The 17,715-nt window shown below is 37.0% G+C and overlaps 1 protein-coding gene across 1 annotated transcript; it reads left to right on the top strand.

The window, feature by feature from the left end:
• The first annotated feature begins 4,184 nt into the window (after positions 1–4,184).
• On the top strand, positions 4,185–16,992 carry LOC148045471 (E3 ubiquitin-protein ligase Topors-like). Its single transcript, XM_087715126.1, has 2 exons — positions 4,185–4,268; positions 15,051–16,992. The coding sequence occupies exon 2, from the start codon at positions 15,054–15,056 to the stop codon at positions 16,878–16,880; it is 1,827 nt and encodes a 608-aa protein (XP_087571252.1). The 5' UTR covers positions 4,185–4,268; positions 15,051–15,053; the 3' UTR covers positions 16,881–16,992.
• The last annotated feature ends 723 nt before the right edge of the window (positions 16,993–17,715 follow it).

The raw sequence follows: 17,715 nt of genomic DNA, 5'->3' as shown, positions 1-17,715 counted from the left end.
AGAACCTTGTGAATATAAATAATAAAGATAATCAAATATCATCTTTAGAAAATAATTAGAATAATTTGCTGCATTAACAAAAGAAATTAAGCCCTGGCATCCAACTTTATTATTTATAAATTAATGTGAATTTATAAATTAATCTAAATTCTAATTTTAAGTTAACCAGCAGTTATGAACAAGAACAGCATTGCAGTAGGGATAAATTGCTTCATGCCATGCCAAAACCAAGAATAGCATCTGATTCTTCCCAGCTGAGTTCTTTATTGTTTCACATATAGACAAAAACTTATAAAACTTATTCTCAACTTCTGCGCTGAGTTGCCTCTTACTATTTTGGGATGCCTTTCCTCCCCCCTGTGAATCTACCTCCTTACTATATGTTAGATTGAGTAATGGAGATGCACACACAGGCTTAACAGTAACAACCGCTCTTTATTGAATACAACAAGTGAGAACAATCCACTGAAGGTTGAGTCTGACAGCAGCCCTTTTATAGGGAGCTGTCAGACCCTTCGACCAATAGGATTAAACCTCTGTTCCCGCCAGAACAGAGGATCTTGGTGGAAACCACTGTAGTTAGAACTAATATCTAACACTATACATCCCATCACACTGCATAAGTGCTACTCTTTATTATTGATTTGATCAAATAGGATCAAATACCTAATGAATATATACAGTGGTGGGTTCAACCAGTGTAATAACTGGTTTGCTGAGCTCACACACAGTTTGTATCAAGACAGCTCTAAAACCTACCTTCTACTGCAGCCCCAGTGAGTAAAATAGTTGAGGTGCGGCAATCCACTATCATTAAGTGTTGTATCTTATGATTCGTGACAAATGTATTTTTTTCTTTTATGTACACTGAAAGTATATGCACCAAAGACAAATTCCAATCACACTTAGCCAATAAAAAATTCTATTCTATTCTATTCTATTCTATTCTATTCTATTCTATTCTATTCTATTCTATTTTTTAGTCAGAATATTCAGAATAAATCATAATAAAATGATCTTCCTATCTCGGTCTGTTTCATTGGAAACATGCATGCCAAGGCAGAGTCTAGGAAGCCATATTTGGAGAACGTCTCGGACTTTGGATTCTTATCACAGAGACATATGCCAGTCAGTTAAGATCAGGTCTTGCAGTCTCCCGATCATAGCAGGACCATGAAATCATGGTGCCAGGTTTTACTAAAAATGGCAGGGTTGTTATTAGGGAGGAGCTTCTGCAACAAAAACTACTATTAGCTAGAAATTGGCTGCACATTGCGTATCCCTGCTGTTATTATTGAGGAACTCCTGGCAGTTAGGGCATCATCTTGCTTAGTATACATGCTTTTTTATGTTGTACATTTAAATGTTTACTTGAGCAAATAATAAAGCTTAAAATCCCTCTATTTACTGGTGTGCTTATTGTCTCTGAATACAAAAAAGGAAAAAAATGCCTGGACACCTGATTATTGCCCTGACACTTGGCAAATACACACATAAATTAGGAAGAATATATATAATCCAGCTGTATACTTTATAATTTAGAAGGTATTCAACTTATCTCCCAGTGCGGAAAAAAATGTGTGTTGCTCAAAGTTTTGATTTTAAATTGCTACAAAAATGTTTTCCTATTTTTTTAAAAGATGCACAAGCAGCATAGAGTTCCTAAAATGTCTCCAACAAATTTAAAGTATATAAAGTAAACAGTAAAGATGTCCCTTCAGCTCCCAACAACTCTGGATGTCTTAAAAATAAAACAAGCAAGCAAGCAAACAAACAAACTACAAAGTGAATTGCGAACAGCACCTCAAACAACCTATCCAGTAAAGATGCAATCTTCCCTCTGCCTCAGACACTGCAAAATAGACAGAGCTATAATATCTCTTCAAAATATTCAATGCACAATAACTATTATTTTCTTCTCTTGTACTCCATTCATATCAGAAACCAAGCACCAAATCAAATAGTACAGTGCAATGCAGTGCAAAGCAACATTGAAATGAATTGAATGATTATACCCCAAGGCTTGGGAATTCAGTTTTAAAGAACACGAACATCAATCTACTATTTAAATTCTTAGTTCAAGGACAATTTGATAAAGATATATGAAACAAAACAGAGAAAGCACATTGATATTTTGTAAATAATTTATTTAAACCAAACAAAACAGGAGACAAGTTATTAACCAGAAGGAAATATGTGAAATCATCTTTTCTGCTCATTTTGAAGATGCAGTTTGTAAGCTATTGACTGGAATCCATAGAAATTAAAAGAGGTTGAGAACAAGAAGAATTAGTTTAAGAGCAGTGAGGCCACAAGGACCATACATCACTGTCAGGATTAGGAGCCAATCTTGTTGGAGGGTCTAAATTATCTTGATTTAGCTGCATGCATTTTCCCTTGCCATTTTAAGTGTGACTTAGCTTGATTTCCAGAGGAAGCAATCCCGTTACATCAAATTGCCTATTTCGGATATTGTTTACTTTGAAAATCCTTGATTTATATATCTCAGATTGTTTGCAGAGTGATCAGTGAGGCTGAATATTTCTAGAATAATAAATCTCTACAAATAGAGGAACGAATGCTTCTCATGAAGATATTTGAGTAATTGTGCCAACAGATATTTAAGGGCCTTGTCTATCTTAAATGGATACTAAGTTTTGGACTTACCCTGCATCTAAATTTAGATCTACAACAAATGTTAGGGATGTGAAAAAAATCTGTAGGAATTCCTATATTATAAAATGGTGCAATCAGAGGTGGTATTCAGCCAGTTCTGACCAGTTCTGGAGAACTGAAAGTGGAAATTTTGAGTAGTTTGGAGAACCGGAAAATACCACCTCTGGCTGGCCCCGCCTCCATCTATTCACTGCCTCCTAAGTTCCAGCTGATTGGTTGGGTCTTCTTTTGTTGCCTTTGCACACGAGAACAAAGTTTGAAAGGAGGTTAGTGGGGTGGGGAGGGAATGGGGATTTTGCAGTATCCTTCCCCTGCCACGCCTACCAAGCAACACCACACCCACCAAGCCATGCCCAACGAACCAGTAGTAAAAATTTTGAATCCCACCACTGGGTGCAATCTGTTATTTGGAGGACGACACCCCACCAATACTGGCAGAGCAAGCTACCGTATATAAACTGGGAGCAAACCACACATGCAGTAGTACTGATGATGTTAGCTTATCAAGTGATGAAATGTTTGTAAAAAAGTATTCAAGCTGGGGGAGCACCAAGGACTCCATATTTTTTTTTTAAATGCAATAATATAACACCTGCATGGTCTGGGTTTAGAGGGAATTGCACATCACTAACTGTTGTGTCATTAAGCCAACCTTTTTTGCAGTGGCCTAAATTAATTTAGCTTAAATTAGTAACTTTTATTAATTTATTCAAACCCACCTAATCCATGCTTTCAAATGATTTATGAACCTAAGGATATCAATTAGAACAGGAGTTAAAATCAATATTTTTCATGTTTGAATATCACTGGTGCATAGAAACCTAGTGATTAGATGCAGTAGGAAAAAATAAATGTACACATTGGCATTATGTTAATGAAGGGTAGAAGAAAAAATGGTTATGATCAAGCGATGGTTGAAATCTTTAAAATTTAGCAATTTAATACAAAATTTAACTTTCCAATTAAAATGAAGGTTAACATTTTAAACTTTGGCTAAATGATAATGGCAATTTAGCCATTATTTAGCCAGTTATAAATTAGATGGAGCAACAAATTAATTTCAATGTACATTTCTTGTAAAATAAAAAAAAAAAACATTTTCTTTAAACTGTTATAGTTCAATTTTAGTCCACGTCCCATTCTTTTAGTTAACTGTACTTTGGAAAAATAGATGTCTGAAGTAGGAACATTAAGTGAAAATAACTCATATGTACTGTAAATGTATACATGAATAAGTAAGATACTGCTTGAACAAAAGCATTATATCCAGTTAATTTATTTATAAACTGGCTTAATTTTTCCAATGCAACTTTGAATTCTCTGATATTATAATTGCAATGGCAGTGTGTTTCCTTTCATAGATAGGGCCTACCTGTAGTGGCAATATTATGAGCTGGATATTTTTATGTCTGTGATTATGAGGTCATCAAAATAATCACTCAGAATGTTGCTTATCCCTACTTGGTCAAGAAAGATGGATCCTTAAGGAAAGACATGGGACGTGAGGAGAATAGAAAGCTAAAGACAACCTCAGAGTAGATCAAGAGAGATACAAAACAAAAAGGAAACAATATATTAGCAACTATCTTTAGGTAAGATTTTGAGTGTTAACATCCAAAATTCTTCATTCATATTGTTCATATTCAATTTCTTTGGCCTGATATCTAATAAGGGAAAGATTTTGTGTTGAGAAGGCATGATGTAAGATGATTTGGAGAAGCTGAGTAAACCATATGGTAGATTGAAGTGTGTCCATCTATTCTTCCAGACACAATTTTGTTTTTGTTTTGAAAAAGCTTTACTTCCTCAAGGGAAAAAAATAAAAGAGATTTACAAAAACAAAAAGCAAAACAAAACAAAAACCAGCCTTCATAAACTTTCCAGGACAGAGTTATTTTCTTTTTTCTTTTTGATAATATTAATCCAAATATCATTGAATTTCCCAATAAAACATTGAGGGGAAAAAAGTGCCTATAATCTTCTTTATATCTAACACCTTTTTTGCTACTTATAAAATCTCAAAGCTAATTAATAGCAATCTTATGGAACCAATCCTTCTAGAACAGTTAAGATTATGTACACATTTGAGAGGGGACGGGGGGCATAGCGGATATTAACAAACAGAATATTACAAAGTATTAAAGAAGGCAACTTTTTCCGTTCTTCCGGGCGGGATCAGCTTCACTTGAAGTTGGAATAATCTAAAAAGGCATCTATGCATTACTGGACTACCTTGCCCAGACACATTTTTGATAGTCTATCATGTTCCATTAAGAGGATCCTCTACTAGTAATTAAAAATATGATTACTGTTGGAATATTAACGTAATGGGTGCCCATTACATTTCAATGCTTACTGCTGCTGCAGATGTATTCCTGTTGGTTCCTAAAATAGTTTAAATGCCTATTATATTGTTCAAGTAAGGGAGTGTTTGATAAGACTACCCGTGTCACATTTTAGCATTGGTACAATTTTTGCCTTGTGGACTTTTAAAATGGGGAAAGAGTGCTTCAGTGGTTATAACTGAGTAATTTAGTTAGCATTTTAGAGATGGCTGTTGCCTTTATAGAACTTCATTTAAAGTGGTTGGCTCAAGATCCTGCATCTGTAAAAACTACCCCTAAATATGAGAAAGAATCTATTTGTTTTACAGACTCCCCATCCAAAAACCAAATTGTATTTGGCCTGTTGTTTTCCAAGAACTACCACTTTGGATGTAATCTTATTAATGTTCAAAAAGTTAGTAGTGCATTAGGTACCATATTTCTTCATCTGTCTTCTCAGGTCTATTTGAGATTATCAGGACCATATAATCTGAATACAAAAGGATGTTGATGTGTCTGTTAAGGATTTTTGGCATGGGAACATCCAAATAATTTAGAAGTTCTAAAATTAGCATAAAGATTAAACACTATCTGCTTTTTTATTTATTTGTAAAATTTATTGACCATCCATTTAACCTCAAAGTAACTCTGAGAGGCTTACAATCGTAAATGAGTCTTATCGGTTCTATAATTTTGGGAATCTTCCTTGTCTTCTTTTGTTGTGCATGGGAACTACACATATTTATGGGACATAACTTTGTAGTTCACACACATGCACACACACACACACGTGTGGGTGTATACATAATGCATATACATACATATACACACAAACACACACGTGTATGGGTATACAATGGTGGGCTCCACTTTATCATGTATGTGTGTGTGTATGTATATATATATATATGTATGTGTATATATACATATATATACATATATATGTATATATGTATATATATATATATGTGTGTGTATATATATATATATATATATATATATATATATATATGTATATATATATATATGTATATATGTATGTATATATATATATATATATATATATATATATATATATATATATATATATATATATATATATACACACACACACACACATACATAAACACACACAGATCTACATATACCTGGCTATATATATATATATATATATATATATATATATATATATATATATATATATATATATATATATATATATATATATATATATATATATATATATATATATATATATATATATATATCCTGAAAAGTTCTGAGACTAGGAAGACTTCACTAGGAGCCTTGTTGGGTTACAGTGACTGAATAATGTGTTTAATTTATGTCACTGACACTGGTGGCCAAGGAGGGAGATTATCAAGGGTCAAAAACTCAGTAGTCATCATTTCTGGATGATCCTCTTTGGAGTTGGTAAATAAGTTAGTATTAAAACATAGCTAAGATGGGGATATCAAATAGAAGCTTACACTCCTTCAGCATGCTAGATACTATATTCCAAAATATGACTAAACTGAATCATTTTCCTGATTTTCTTGCTCAGACCAAACTGCAACTGTGCATTCAGCCTTCTCAGTGGCTATTGTAATTGCATTTAAGTTTGATGTCTTGATGTGGTTCTTTGGTGTGGAGGTTTCTTTCTTGGGAGCAATCTGTTGAACCAATTAGATTTTATGGGCTGTCTGTTTTTAATTGGCATTTTTTCTATTTTTTAAAAAACATGTAACACAGATGGTATACCTGGTAAAATTTCCATTTGGGTCTTGAGTATTTTCACCAAAGACTGGGCAATTTCAGAGTTCACGAAGCTGGCAATTCCTCAACCATTGCCATGTAAGCCACTTGAGCCTCCTATATTGCCTCACTTCAAAATTAGCAAGTAGTCTCTTATTGTATTGTACAGGATGGTCTTAAATAAGAATTGCCATAAAAGTTAACTACAGTTGGTTGATGGCCGCCATCATCCTCCATCATGTAAAGTTGGATGTCTGAAAATAAGATGATTGTGTCTGTTGAGACACATATGTAAATCAGGAGAATTTATTCTAAAAATTAGCATTTAGCATTAAAACTAGCATTAGCATTAAACTAGTATTCTCATATATCACTTCACATAAAGTGATATATGAAGCAACTTCCTCAGAGGTGGGTTCCTACTGATTTGGACCAGTTCTTCTGAACCGGAAGTGCTGCCTTCAAACAGAGTGTGAACCGGTCCTCTGTTGTTGTTTTTTTTAAGTGGGTTATACTTACCTTTCTTCCAGCTTCCAAAGCCCAGATGATCTGGGGCAGCAGCTTGAATTACCACTTCTCAGCTGTTCTCCTTTTTTCTGACTAATTTTCATTCAATTGTGCACATTTAGTGAACCGGTAGCAAACCGGTTAGGAACCCACCACTCAACTACTTTTGCCTCCTAGGATATGAAGATTGCAGGTATAGATAAAGGAGATCAATTTAAGAGACCACCATGTTCATTTTAGAGTCTCTTGTTTGCCAGAGTGGGCCATTTAATAAATAATCCTCAGGCATGGGCATAATAATGCAAAGAAGTTTCCACACTAGCATAAAAGTCTTCCAATAGGATCACATAGCTTTGGGAAGTTTTATATTTATCTCTAAGACTATCTTTTCTAATTGTACTCAGATGTTGGGAGAAGCGGGGAAAAGAATAGGAAAGTAGATGTACAGTTAGCAACACAACTTCAGATGATTTATACTTAAATTGAATATCTAAAAGATAGATGGGGTCTTCTCTGAGGGTCAGTTCCTACTGTGGGCAGCCCAATTCTGTCTTCTCAATTGCATATATTTTCCTCAGAGGCTACCCTTCTGCTTTGAATTTCTGCATGACACCATGATTTGCAGCCTGGTAGGTGAACATTTTCATCACTCATAGTTAACCACGTCTCTTGGAGTACTATGATGTTGAATTTGGAAGAAATTCCATCAGATCTCCATTTGACACTATGTTCTTCCATCCAGTTACATTTCCTTATCAGTAGTTGAATAGAACTTCCTTGTTTATTACCAGAAGGGTAACTCACAATGTATTGAGGTCTGTGGTTTGATAGTATGACTCATGCAGTCTTCTACAGGTGAGATGCAGTCCAAAATTCTGTCAGTACCTAGACAGGTGCTGGTTGTAATTTGGCATACCGTTGCTGTTCTTTTGCTACTCTATGGAATCAGGTAGTTTTTTAATTGTTTGCACATGTAATAGTGAACATTGGCAAATTGTTGTTTCAAGTCTATATCATTGGCCAGAGGAGCTGGGTTCAGCCTGGGCGATGATGGTCTTTCTGCTTTAGGTGCTACCTTTGTCATATTTTTCTGTGATTCCTAAAGCAGAGGTTTGCCTGGAAAGCTGGAGAATATTCAGTTATTGGGTGTGTTGGGTTGCAAATATCCATTGATGTTCTTGGTGTGGTCCACCACTTAATTCTAGTTGTGCTTCCCATGATTTTAGGCAGTCACAACCTTCCCCTTAATTATAAACAACATCCCGTTTTTTAATCCTCTGTATTTATGAATGTTGTGCTATTTTAACACAAGGGTGAAAGAATCTGGATGTGTTCTAGGATCTGTCTTGATGCTCAACTTATCTAGGTTCCACAAGTCAGAAGAGGGAGCCAGGAGGTCAACAAGTCCTCTCTGCCTTTCTTTTTAAATAATTTTATTGGTTTATAATATAACATACAAAAAAAATATATCCAAAAGCAAATAGTAGGAAAAATAGGGAAGGGAAAAGGGGGGAAAAGTGTGAACTAGGGACCAAAAAGAAAAAAAAAAGGCATTGACTTCAGATTCCCTTTGGTGGAGTAGAATAGAATATTAACATCAAACCACAACTTTACATGACAGTTTAAACTAGCCATTTTTATGACAACATATCTATCTAATCAGTAAAATCCAAAATCAAAGTTTTGTTTTTTTTTCTACGGCAAGCACAAAATCCAGAAGCGGTTTCCTGGTAGAAACAAAAGTATTTGTGTTTTTTCCCTTGATCAAAACAGTCAATTTAGCCATTGACTTTTGCAGCTATTCATCTATTGTTGGGGTCGAAATGTCCGTCCATTTTTGTGCATAAAGTAGTCTTGCTGCCATCAACATATATAGCAACAAAGTTCAATCCCCCCCCCCCAACTCTTTTCCATTAAGCCCAAAAGAAAAGTTTTTGGTTTTATCTTTATATTCACTTTAAGAATTTACTGATTAGAATATGAATCCTACTCCAATATTACTTGGCTTTGTCACATGTCCACCATAAATGATAAAAAGTTCCCCTTTACATTTACATTTCCAACATTCATTTCAAATGCCTTTATACATCCTTAATAACTTGTCTGGAGTTAAATATCAACATCATCCTTTAGAAATTTTCTTTTAAATTGTAATTTAATGTAAATTTTAAACCTTTCTCCCACATGTTCTTCCATTGTTCAAGCATTACATTATATCCAAAATGCCTTGCCTACTGAACCATACAATGCTTTACATGATCACTTTCCAAATTTAAATTCAATAACGTTTTCCAGACCTTAGCAATAATATGTTCATCACTACCACACAGTAAGATTTCCAATTCATTTTTAACAAAGTCAAACCTATAACTCTGTCTAATTTAACTCTTTCTTTTATTTATAGATATGCAAAGCAATGGCAGACATGTCCTTCTGATCTAGCTCCTCCTTAAACTTTGAGGATAGGATCACCAAAGTTAAAAGATATTATTTTACCATAGTCCACCAGTCCGGCTTCATTTCTTTCTTTTTTTAAAAAAAAAATCCTGTGGGAAAACCTTCTCTCAAAGTTATTACAATTGCCTTGGGTAGTTGATAAAACCAAATTGATTAGTGGTTTGGCTACTTTACGTGTTGCAACTAAAGTTTCTCTTAAATCATTCAGTCTTTGAATAATATTAGCTTGTTCCAAGTCTGACAAAGCTCTGAAAGAGTTAATCAGGTTTTGTGGATTATCTAACTGTAGGTAACTCAGATTGTTTGCCCTGGAAGTCTTCTCATATGGGCAGAACTGGTAGAATGTTCTTGAGGTTATCTTGAACCTCCGTGGCCCAGTGGTTAGAATGCAGTACTGCAGGCTACTTCTGCTGACTGCCAGCTGACTGCAGTTCACTCTCACCAGGCTCAATTTTTTTTTGTAGAGGGGAGATACTGAATCTGTAAAATTGCTTAGAGAGGGCTGTAAAGCACTGTAAAGTCTATGTGTTATTGCTATTGCTATCTTAAATTGTGTGGTCACGTTTGTTCTTTAAAACAGAGCTCCCCAAACTTTTTGGCCTTCTGGACAGGTGTGGGGGATAGGGGATGGTTCCACACAAATGAAGCGTGCATGCACTTGCTTGCTGTTCGCACAAGTGGGGATACACACATGCCCGTCCCTTCCATGGCCCGGTTCTGAATGGCTCATGGCCCAGAGGTGGGTCATGGCTCAAGGGTTGGAGACTCCTTGCTTTAGAGTGGCATATTTTCTGGACCAGGTTGGCTTAAGAGTGGACTAAGTTCCTCTGAAGAAAAACATGTACTAAAAAAAACCTGGACAAAATATACCAAGACGACTCATTTTAAAGCAGTGACGTGGAGTCAGGGGAGGCAGGGGAGGCAGAGCCTCACCACTGTCAACATGAAAAGAAAAAAAATGTAAAAGGAAAAAGGCAAGAGCTGAGGTCAGGCTCACCTAGTTGCTGCCAGAGTCACCGTGGATGACTCTGCTTAGTGCTTAACTGTTTAAAAAAGCCTCTAAAATGTGCCCTCTACAGGAGGAGGCAGGAGAACGATGTGCCTCATCTAGTCTGACTTTAAGCATTTTATGATCACTCGAGCAGAGTTAAGCAAGGGTTAAAAGCCTAAAAATTCCTGACGTAGGTGAGGCATGGCGTTTTCCTGCCTCCTCCTGTAGAGGACGCTTTTTAGAGGCTTTTTTAAACAGTTAAGCAAAGTCATCCACGGTGAGGCAGCAACTAGCTCAGCCTGACCTCAGCTCTCGCCTTTTTCCTTTTACATTTTTTTTCTTTTCATGATGACAGACAAGAGCAGAGTTGAAATCCTCTCTGAAAGAGCTGGAAAAGGTACATGTAGGTCAGAGGGAGGGGGAGGAATTCAAACTTCATCCTCCTGGTGCAGGGCTTTGGACAAAGGCTGGAGGGAAGTGCTCTGCTCCCCAAGTGTAGTTTGATTGCAGGCAGAGCCACGTTGTCTTTTCAAACCTGTAATCAGTGAAGCTGGGCTGGATCCTTCTGGGGCTGGGGGAAAGTGTGTGTGCTCCAGTATGGCTCTTTTACCGGCTTCCTGCCTCCTCCTGTGGTCTCCCTGACTCCCTCCAATCCAACTTTGCCTGTCTGTCTGTGTGTGTGTGTGTGTGCGTGTGCACGCACGCGCTTGTTTGAGAGAGAGTTTGTTTGAGTGAGAGAGGGAAGGGGGTAGGAGAGATAGTCCAATCCAACTTTTGTGTGTGTGTGTTTGTTTGAGAGGGGGGAGGGAGGGAGGAGGGGAAGGGGAAGAAAAAGAAAGAAGGAAACTTCGCAAAGGAGAAAAACAAATGCTGTCTCTTTAAATCGGAACTGAGCATGCCTGGCTGTGGAATTCTGGGAGTTGAAGTCCACAAGTCTAAAAAAATTTGAAACCCACCACTGTGTCAGTGCCTCACCAGCCATAAACCTCACCGCACGTCACTGTTTTAAACCACATACTGGCGACTGTGAATTGCCTGAATGGGTAAATAAAATTTGCTAAATTTTTCCGCTGGAAGCCATTTGGCCTTTTGTAAAACAATTAGTTGCTTCACATAGTGTAGTACGATAATTGGCTAAAATGATTGCTTTTTAATCCCTATTGTCCTCTGTTTGCTCTGCTATTTAAAATTTGTAGGGTGGTTTGTTTAGATTGTAAGCAGTGGTGGGATTCAAATAATTTAACAACCGGTTCCCTGCCCTAATTATTTTTCCCAACAACCAGTTCACCAAACTGCTCAGTAAGTTAACTAACGGTTCTCCCAAAGTGGTGCGAACTGGCTGAATCTCACCACTGGCTGTAAGTAAAATGTGTGATTTAAATGCCTTCTTAGTTAAATGACCACTGGGCACCAGTTTCTCACATTTTCCCACACAAGTGAGTTTCTCTTTGGGCGCCACTCTCTTTCTTGATGTAGGGATAAAGATGCCTATAACTTCCCTGCTAGGACGTGCTTTGTACAGGAGATTGGTGCTTTAGCCATGTTGCCATTTGATTGGTTTCCAAAAAGCTTTACAAAAATGTCTTTTAAAAGAGTCCACTTGGTGTTAACTCTGGACAACAGCTCAAGAATAGAAAGGATACTTTTGCGCTGTCAGCAGGTGCTGTCTGGTTAAAATGTCACATGTCTTTTTTCTTTATCACATTTGTATTCACACTATACCTGTGTGAACTGTCCAGCTGCTGAGCAGATTGCAGCAGTGTGTTCAGATTAGGGGGTAGCATCATCCACTTCCATGGGAGTGGAGAGATCTATGAACTGTTGCCTTTTGATCTCTGCTTGAAAGTCCTACTCTAAAGAATATTATCCAATGGAGAGATTGGAGGGCACTGTATTATTTACAGGACTGCCTGCTTTTTTGTGAACTTGGTTGTAGTTTGTGTTGCAAAATGCATACAATCTCTCCCCCCCACCGATAATTAATGATGTCCAGGAGTTTTTTCTTCTCTTTGTAGACCAGTGATGCCTAACCTTTTCAGGACCAAAGTGTGTGCACACACCTGAACCCCCAAAATGCAATGTGTGTGTGGCCTCCCATGCATGCGCACCAAACCCCTGTGTATGAGTGTGTGTCTTGTGCATGGACATGAACCCCCACATGTGCCCAGTTCCCATTCATCCACGCACCCCCCGCATGTGCCCTGCTGCTGTGCATGTGCATCAGAGATATGAAGACCAGCTGGCTAGCAGGAGGCACACATGCATGCGTGGCAGAGCTGAGCTGGGGCGACGGCTCCTGTGCCATAGGTTCGCCATCACGGTTCTAGACATAGAAGATTCCAATAGGGTAGCACACCAAAAGCATGAACAGTGTGGTAAATGTTAAATGAAACAGGCTTGAGAAACACATAATAATTAACATACATGCAGAAAATGAGATTTCTATTCTATTTAAGCATCCAGATGCCTTCTAAAATTATATCTAGGCCAAATGTAATTCTAGAGATCAGAATAATTTTTGGGGGGACTTAAATGTTCATTGAAAAAATAATCTATTATATATTAAAGACACTAATGATCTCTTAATTAAAAGTTTTACTTCAAATAAACACCAAAATAGCTATTACACTTGTTAAGTGAATATCACTTTCCTTTAGGAGAGGAACATGCAACCTTTCCTGAGCTGAAGTTACGTTCAAAAAGCACCTTGGTAGTGCACTCCTAATACTGCATAAGGACAGAATAAAGAAATCAGAGAGCCAGGAGGAAAATGAAACTTAATTGAATTTCAATGCCATTAAAATTAAATTAGTTAAATACAGTTTATGTAATTACCCCCTCTGTATTTAATAACTTCACCTTCCTGTCATGTGAAAAATTACACTTTCAAATCACTATTTCAATGGTTTCTGAGGTCTACAATTTTACAGCAATACTTTAATTGGCTCCTAGCTCAATAAGCAAAATATGGGGTGGGGGAGGGACACAGGTAGCCTTGGGACCATATATCACAGATCCCAGTTTTACAGCAACATATTGCAGTGCACAGTTCTGGGATTCGGGATGTAAATGAGTTCTACCATGTCAACATTGTAAGGTTCCAGCCATGAGCTTATTATCAATTTAGCAATGCTGGTTACTATGGATAGCTATGGATGCAGTGAGAGACTTAACACCACAAGCTCTCCACCTGGAGGAACATATCTGACATCACTTTCTCTACAACAAATAGCATACTTTGGAATTTTCTGTTCTAGATTATTCTATAACTGCCACCTTGACTGCTGCATCCAGTTTCCAAGCAGCTGGAAGATTGTGGAAACTGAAATAGTTTTGCGCTGTAATATCTATTTTTATTTTGCTGTCCTCTCTTCAATTTACATGTTGTTCTAGTCAGGGTCACTTGGATGTTTTCAGCCTGGAGGCTAAACTTGTCTCTCTGCAGATATAGTGAGACCCTGGGCATGCCGTCTGCTAGAAATATGATAACATTGTTGGCCTACTTTTTTTTGAAGCAGGTTTGGGAAACTTACAGGGAGGGGTTAAGGATGGGAATGAGATTATTTGAGGGCAATGAAGCCTTGCCTTTCCAGTCCATCCTTTACTTTAACATTTTTGAGCTGAAAATCATACTATCAACTCAGCCACTGAAACTTGGCACAATTAGGTCCCAAGGGGTTTACCCTGCAGTCATTTTCTACTGGTCTGTCCATTTACATAATGAAACTGGGATCTACCTTTATGGGATACAGAGTCAAATTTCCAAAGATATTGTGTGATGCTACAAACATTTTCTCTCATGGGCATGCTTAGACAGGTGATAATAAGTAGCTTCTCACAATTCTTCTTTCTATTTGTGACAGAGAAACATAGGTCAGTATGAAGAGACTTTTTATAAATGGGAGAAAAAGCTCTTTATTTTTTGGTCTATAACGGTAGCATTCCTTTATTCACATCTTTCAAGATTTATTTATTTGTTTGTTTGTTTTGTTTTATAAATGACAGCAGCCTCTGCCTGGCAATTTGTCCACCATTTTGTATTGGCCACAAAGAGTTAATTCCAGACTAACAATGTCACTTCATGGCATTGTAAAGAAGAAAAGATAGCTACCACAAAATAAATAAGCTATTGTAAATAAACAAACAAAGCTCTCTTTTTTTTGTAGAGTGGCTGCCTTTTTCTGAAAAAGTGAGAAAACTCTTAGCAATGCTATTGGGGAAAATATGTATTCTGATAGCCCAATTCATATATGTATATCCATGCATACATGTCACATTTATCATATTATACTGTTTTTATGTTCCAGTCTTTATATTGATTGTGTCTTCTCCTTCATCAGATTATGGCATCATCAAATGAAGAACTTCATTCTGACAGTAGCTTTTTATCCCTGACTGGGGCAGGAAATGAAAACACCACCGTGTCAACTGATGGACCTTCAGACTCAAGATGTCCCATCTGCTTAGAAAGAATACGGAATGTGGCCTTCTTAAATCCTTGTTTCCATAGATTTTGTTTTGCCTGCATCCTAGAGTGGTCAGACAGGAAGGCAGAGTGCCCACTCTGCAAGCAACGTTTCCATTCTTTCTTTCATACCATAAGATCTGACACAGACTTTGAGGAATACATTGTTCCTTTTGAAAATGCATCCTATAGCATGTGTGGGGAGAGGTCAGCAACTAATCAAAGATCTGAAATACTACCCGATAATGGGATCTTATATGGAGGATATTCAAGTCCCCAATCACAAGATAGGATAAGAACACTTGATGAGCTGATGAGACAACTTGGAATAAGGAGGTCAACTCATCCTGGAGGAATATCCATCGGACAAATTCGAGAACAGGCTTCACTGCAGTTCAGAAGAGCTCTATATCAGTTAGGAGTTCGGGTCAGAAATGTCCAAAGTGGAGGATTTTATAGAGACATATCAGCAGATTTTTTTCACAGGAATCCTGTCCGGCTCAACCGGTTAGTGCCTTGGTTGAAGCGTGAGCTGCGAGTACTATGTGGAACACATTCCTCATTAGTCAATAACGTACAGCACATCATTCTGAATAACATAACTATTTATGATCTGGACAGCCAGGCATTTGCTGATGTGATTCAGCCTCACTTACTCCATTACACCAATCACTTCTTACATGAATTCATTAATTTTGCTCGCTCTCCTTTCAACATTAGGGCTTATGACTGGCGAGCCAGTTATGATGTTCCTTTCCCTATGCATGATGATAGGTTTCAGTCCTATTCATCTTTTACTACCTCTTCTTCAGAAGATGAGGAGGAGGAAGGAGAAACAGAAGACTCCAATGAGAATGATGGGGAAGTTGGAGAAACATTGTCAAGCGATGAAGAAGAAACTTGGGATGATGAAGTCCAGGAATCAACTAGTTCCAGTTTAGAACATATTCTGGATGATTTTTTTCTTCCTTTTGGATCTTCTGATGGGGAACTTGTAAGAAATGAAGACAATATGGATGCATTTGTCCAAGCTGATGGACATTTAGGTACCCACAATGGACACTGTCCATCAAACAAATATGTTCTGAATCAATTAGAAGAAAGGGTTCCAATACTAGGCAAATCCATCCCAGGCTGTAAGGAGAGAACAGAGATCAATATAGCTGAAGTGCAGGGGGAGGATGATGATGAAGAAGAAGAGGAAGAGGAAGACGAAGAAGAAGAGGAAGAAGAAGATGAAGAAGGAGAAGAGGAAGAAGAACTAGCCCATAAGCAAGAGGACTTAAGAAGTGTTGATTTTGTTGATGGCCTTTCTAATGGTCCAGGGCCAGGTATAGCTAGTGTTGGCCAGCTTGTTCGTAATAACCATACATCAAACACTCTGCAACCTCCATCCCAAGAACAAGCAGAAAACGGCACAGATAAGACCTCATTGCAACAACATGATTTAGTTAGTACGAAAGTGATCCATCACAAAGGAGAGGAGATTATTGTCATTGAGATGCTTCAGCCCCAAAGAGAAGACATTTTGGTTATTGAACACATTGAACTAAAAACAAGAGGAAAGGATGATTCTGGTCAATTGTTTTGGCAAGGTGAAGAAAGTGCTAAATCTGCAGAATTGCAGTCTTCTCCTGAAATCCCTCCAAGTGGTTCTGCTACCAAGTGGGAACCTGGATGTTTTTCATGTATTAAAAGACCATGATTTGTACCATGATCAAAAAATTCAATCCAATAGCCCACAAGAGAACTTTTGAACTAGTTCTCTTACTCAAGTTTTACATGTTATGCTCAATCCAATAAATTCATATAAATCAAAAAAACATGTGCTTAATGTATAATGCCCCCAAACTGATAGAATCTTAAGAAAAAACACTGATAGTTATCCAAGGCCCATTGTATTAGTTACCTCAAATGTTATAAAGAAAAAAATATATAGGGGATGAAATTTAACATGTTCTAAAAAGTTTTTTTTTGAAGGATTTTTGAAACCATAGTGACAGTGTTTTTAAATTTTTAAATGGAAAGTGGTGCTTCTTACATACGTTGTACAGTGCTAGATCATTCTTTGACAGCAGAGAATATTCCTGGAGATGCTTTATGATCCCTGTATAATTTTTATGAAATATCTGTATATATTTATATATTCATTAAAGATAGACTATCACTTTCCCTATGTTTTGTGTGGGTTCATTGGAAACTGGACTGCACAGAAAGAGCAATTCAAATGGTACAAATTAATCTATTCCATTGTAGATTGAATTAGAATTAATACATTCCCTACTAAATCTGGATTCCTTTCTAGATTCATTATTCTTTTCTCATGTGCTAAAAGGGACCCAAAGGGAAATCAATTAGTACTTAGGGAGTAGTCATATAACTATTTAACCAATGCAATGTTATTTTTAAATTAAATCTTTATTTTATGGAAAACTATTTTATGAGTGTGCTACCCCAAAAAAGTATGATACACTTGTGACATAGAATCATACACCTTTGATTCACACTGATTTGTACAAATATTTTGCACACACTCTTAC

The sequence above is a fragment of the Thamnophis sirtalis genome, unplaced genomic scaffold, assembly GCF_051295495.1.
Source record: "Thamnophis sirtalis isolate CommonGarterSnake01/CBP01778 unplaced genomic scaffold, rThaSir2_p1.2 scaffold_5, whole genome shotgun sequence".
NCBI classification, from domain to species: domain Eukaryota; kingdom Metazoa; phylum Chordata; class Lepidosauria; order Squamata; family Natricidae; genus Thamnophis; species Thamnophis sirtalis.
This window is presented reverse-complemented; position numbering and strand designations above follow the sequence as displayed.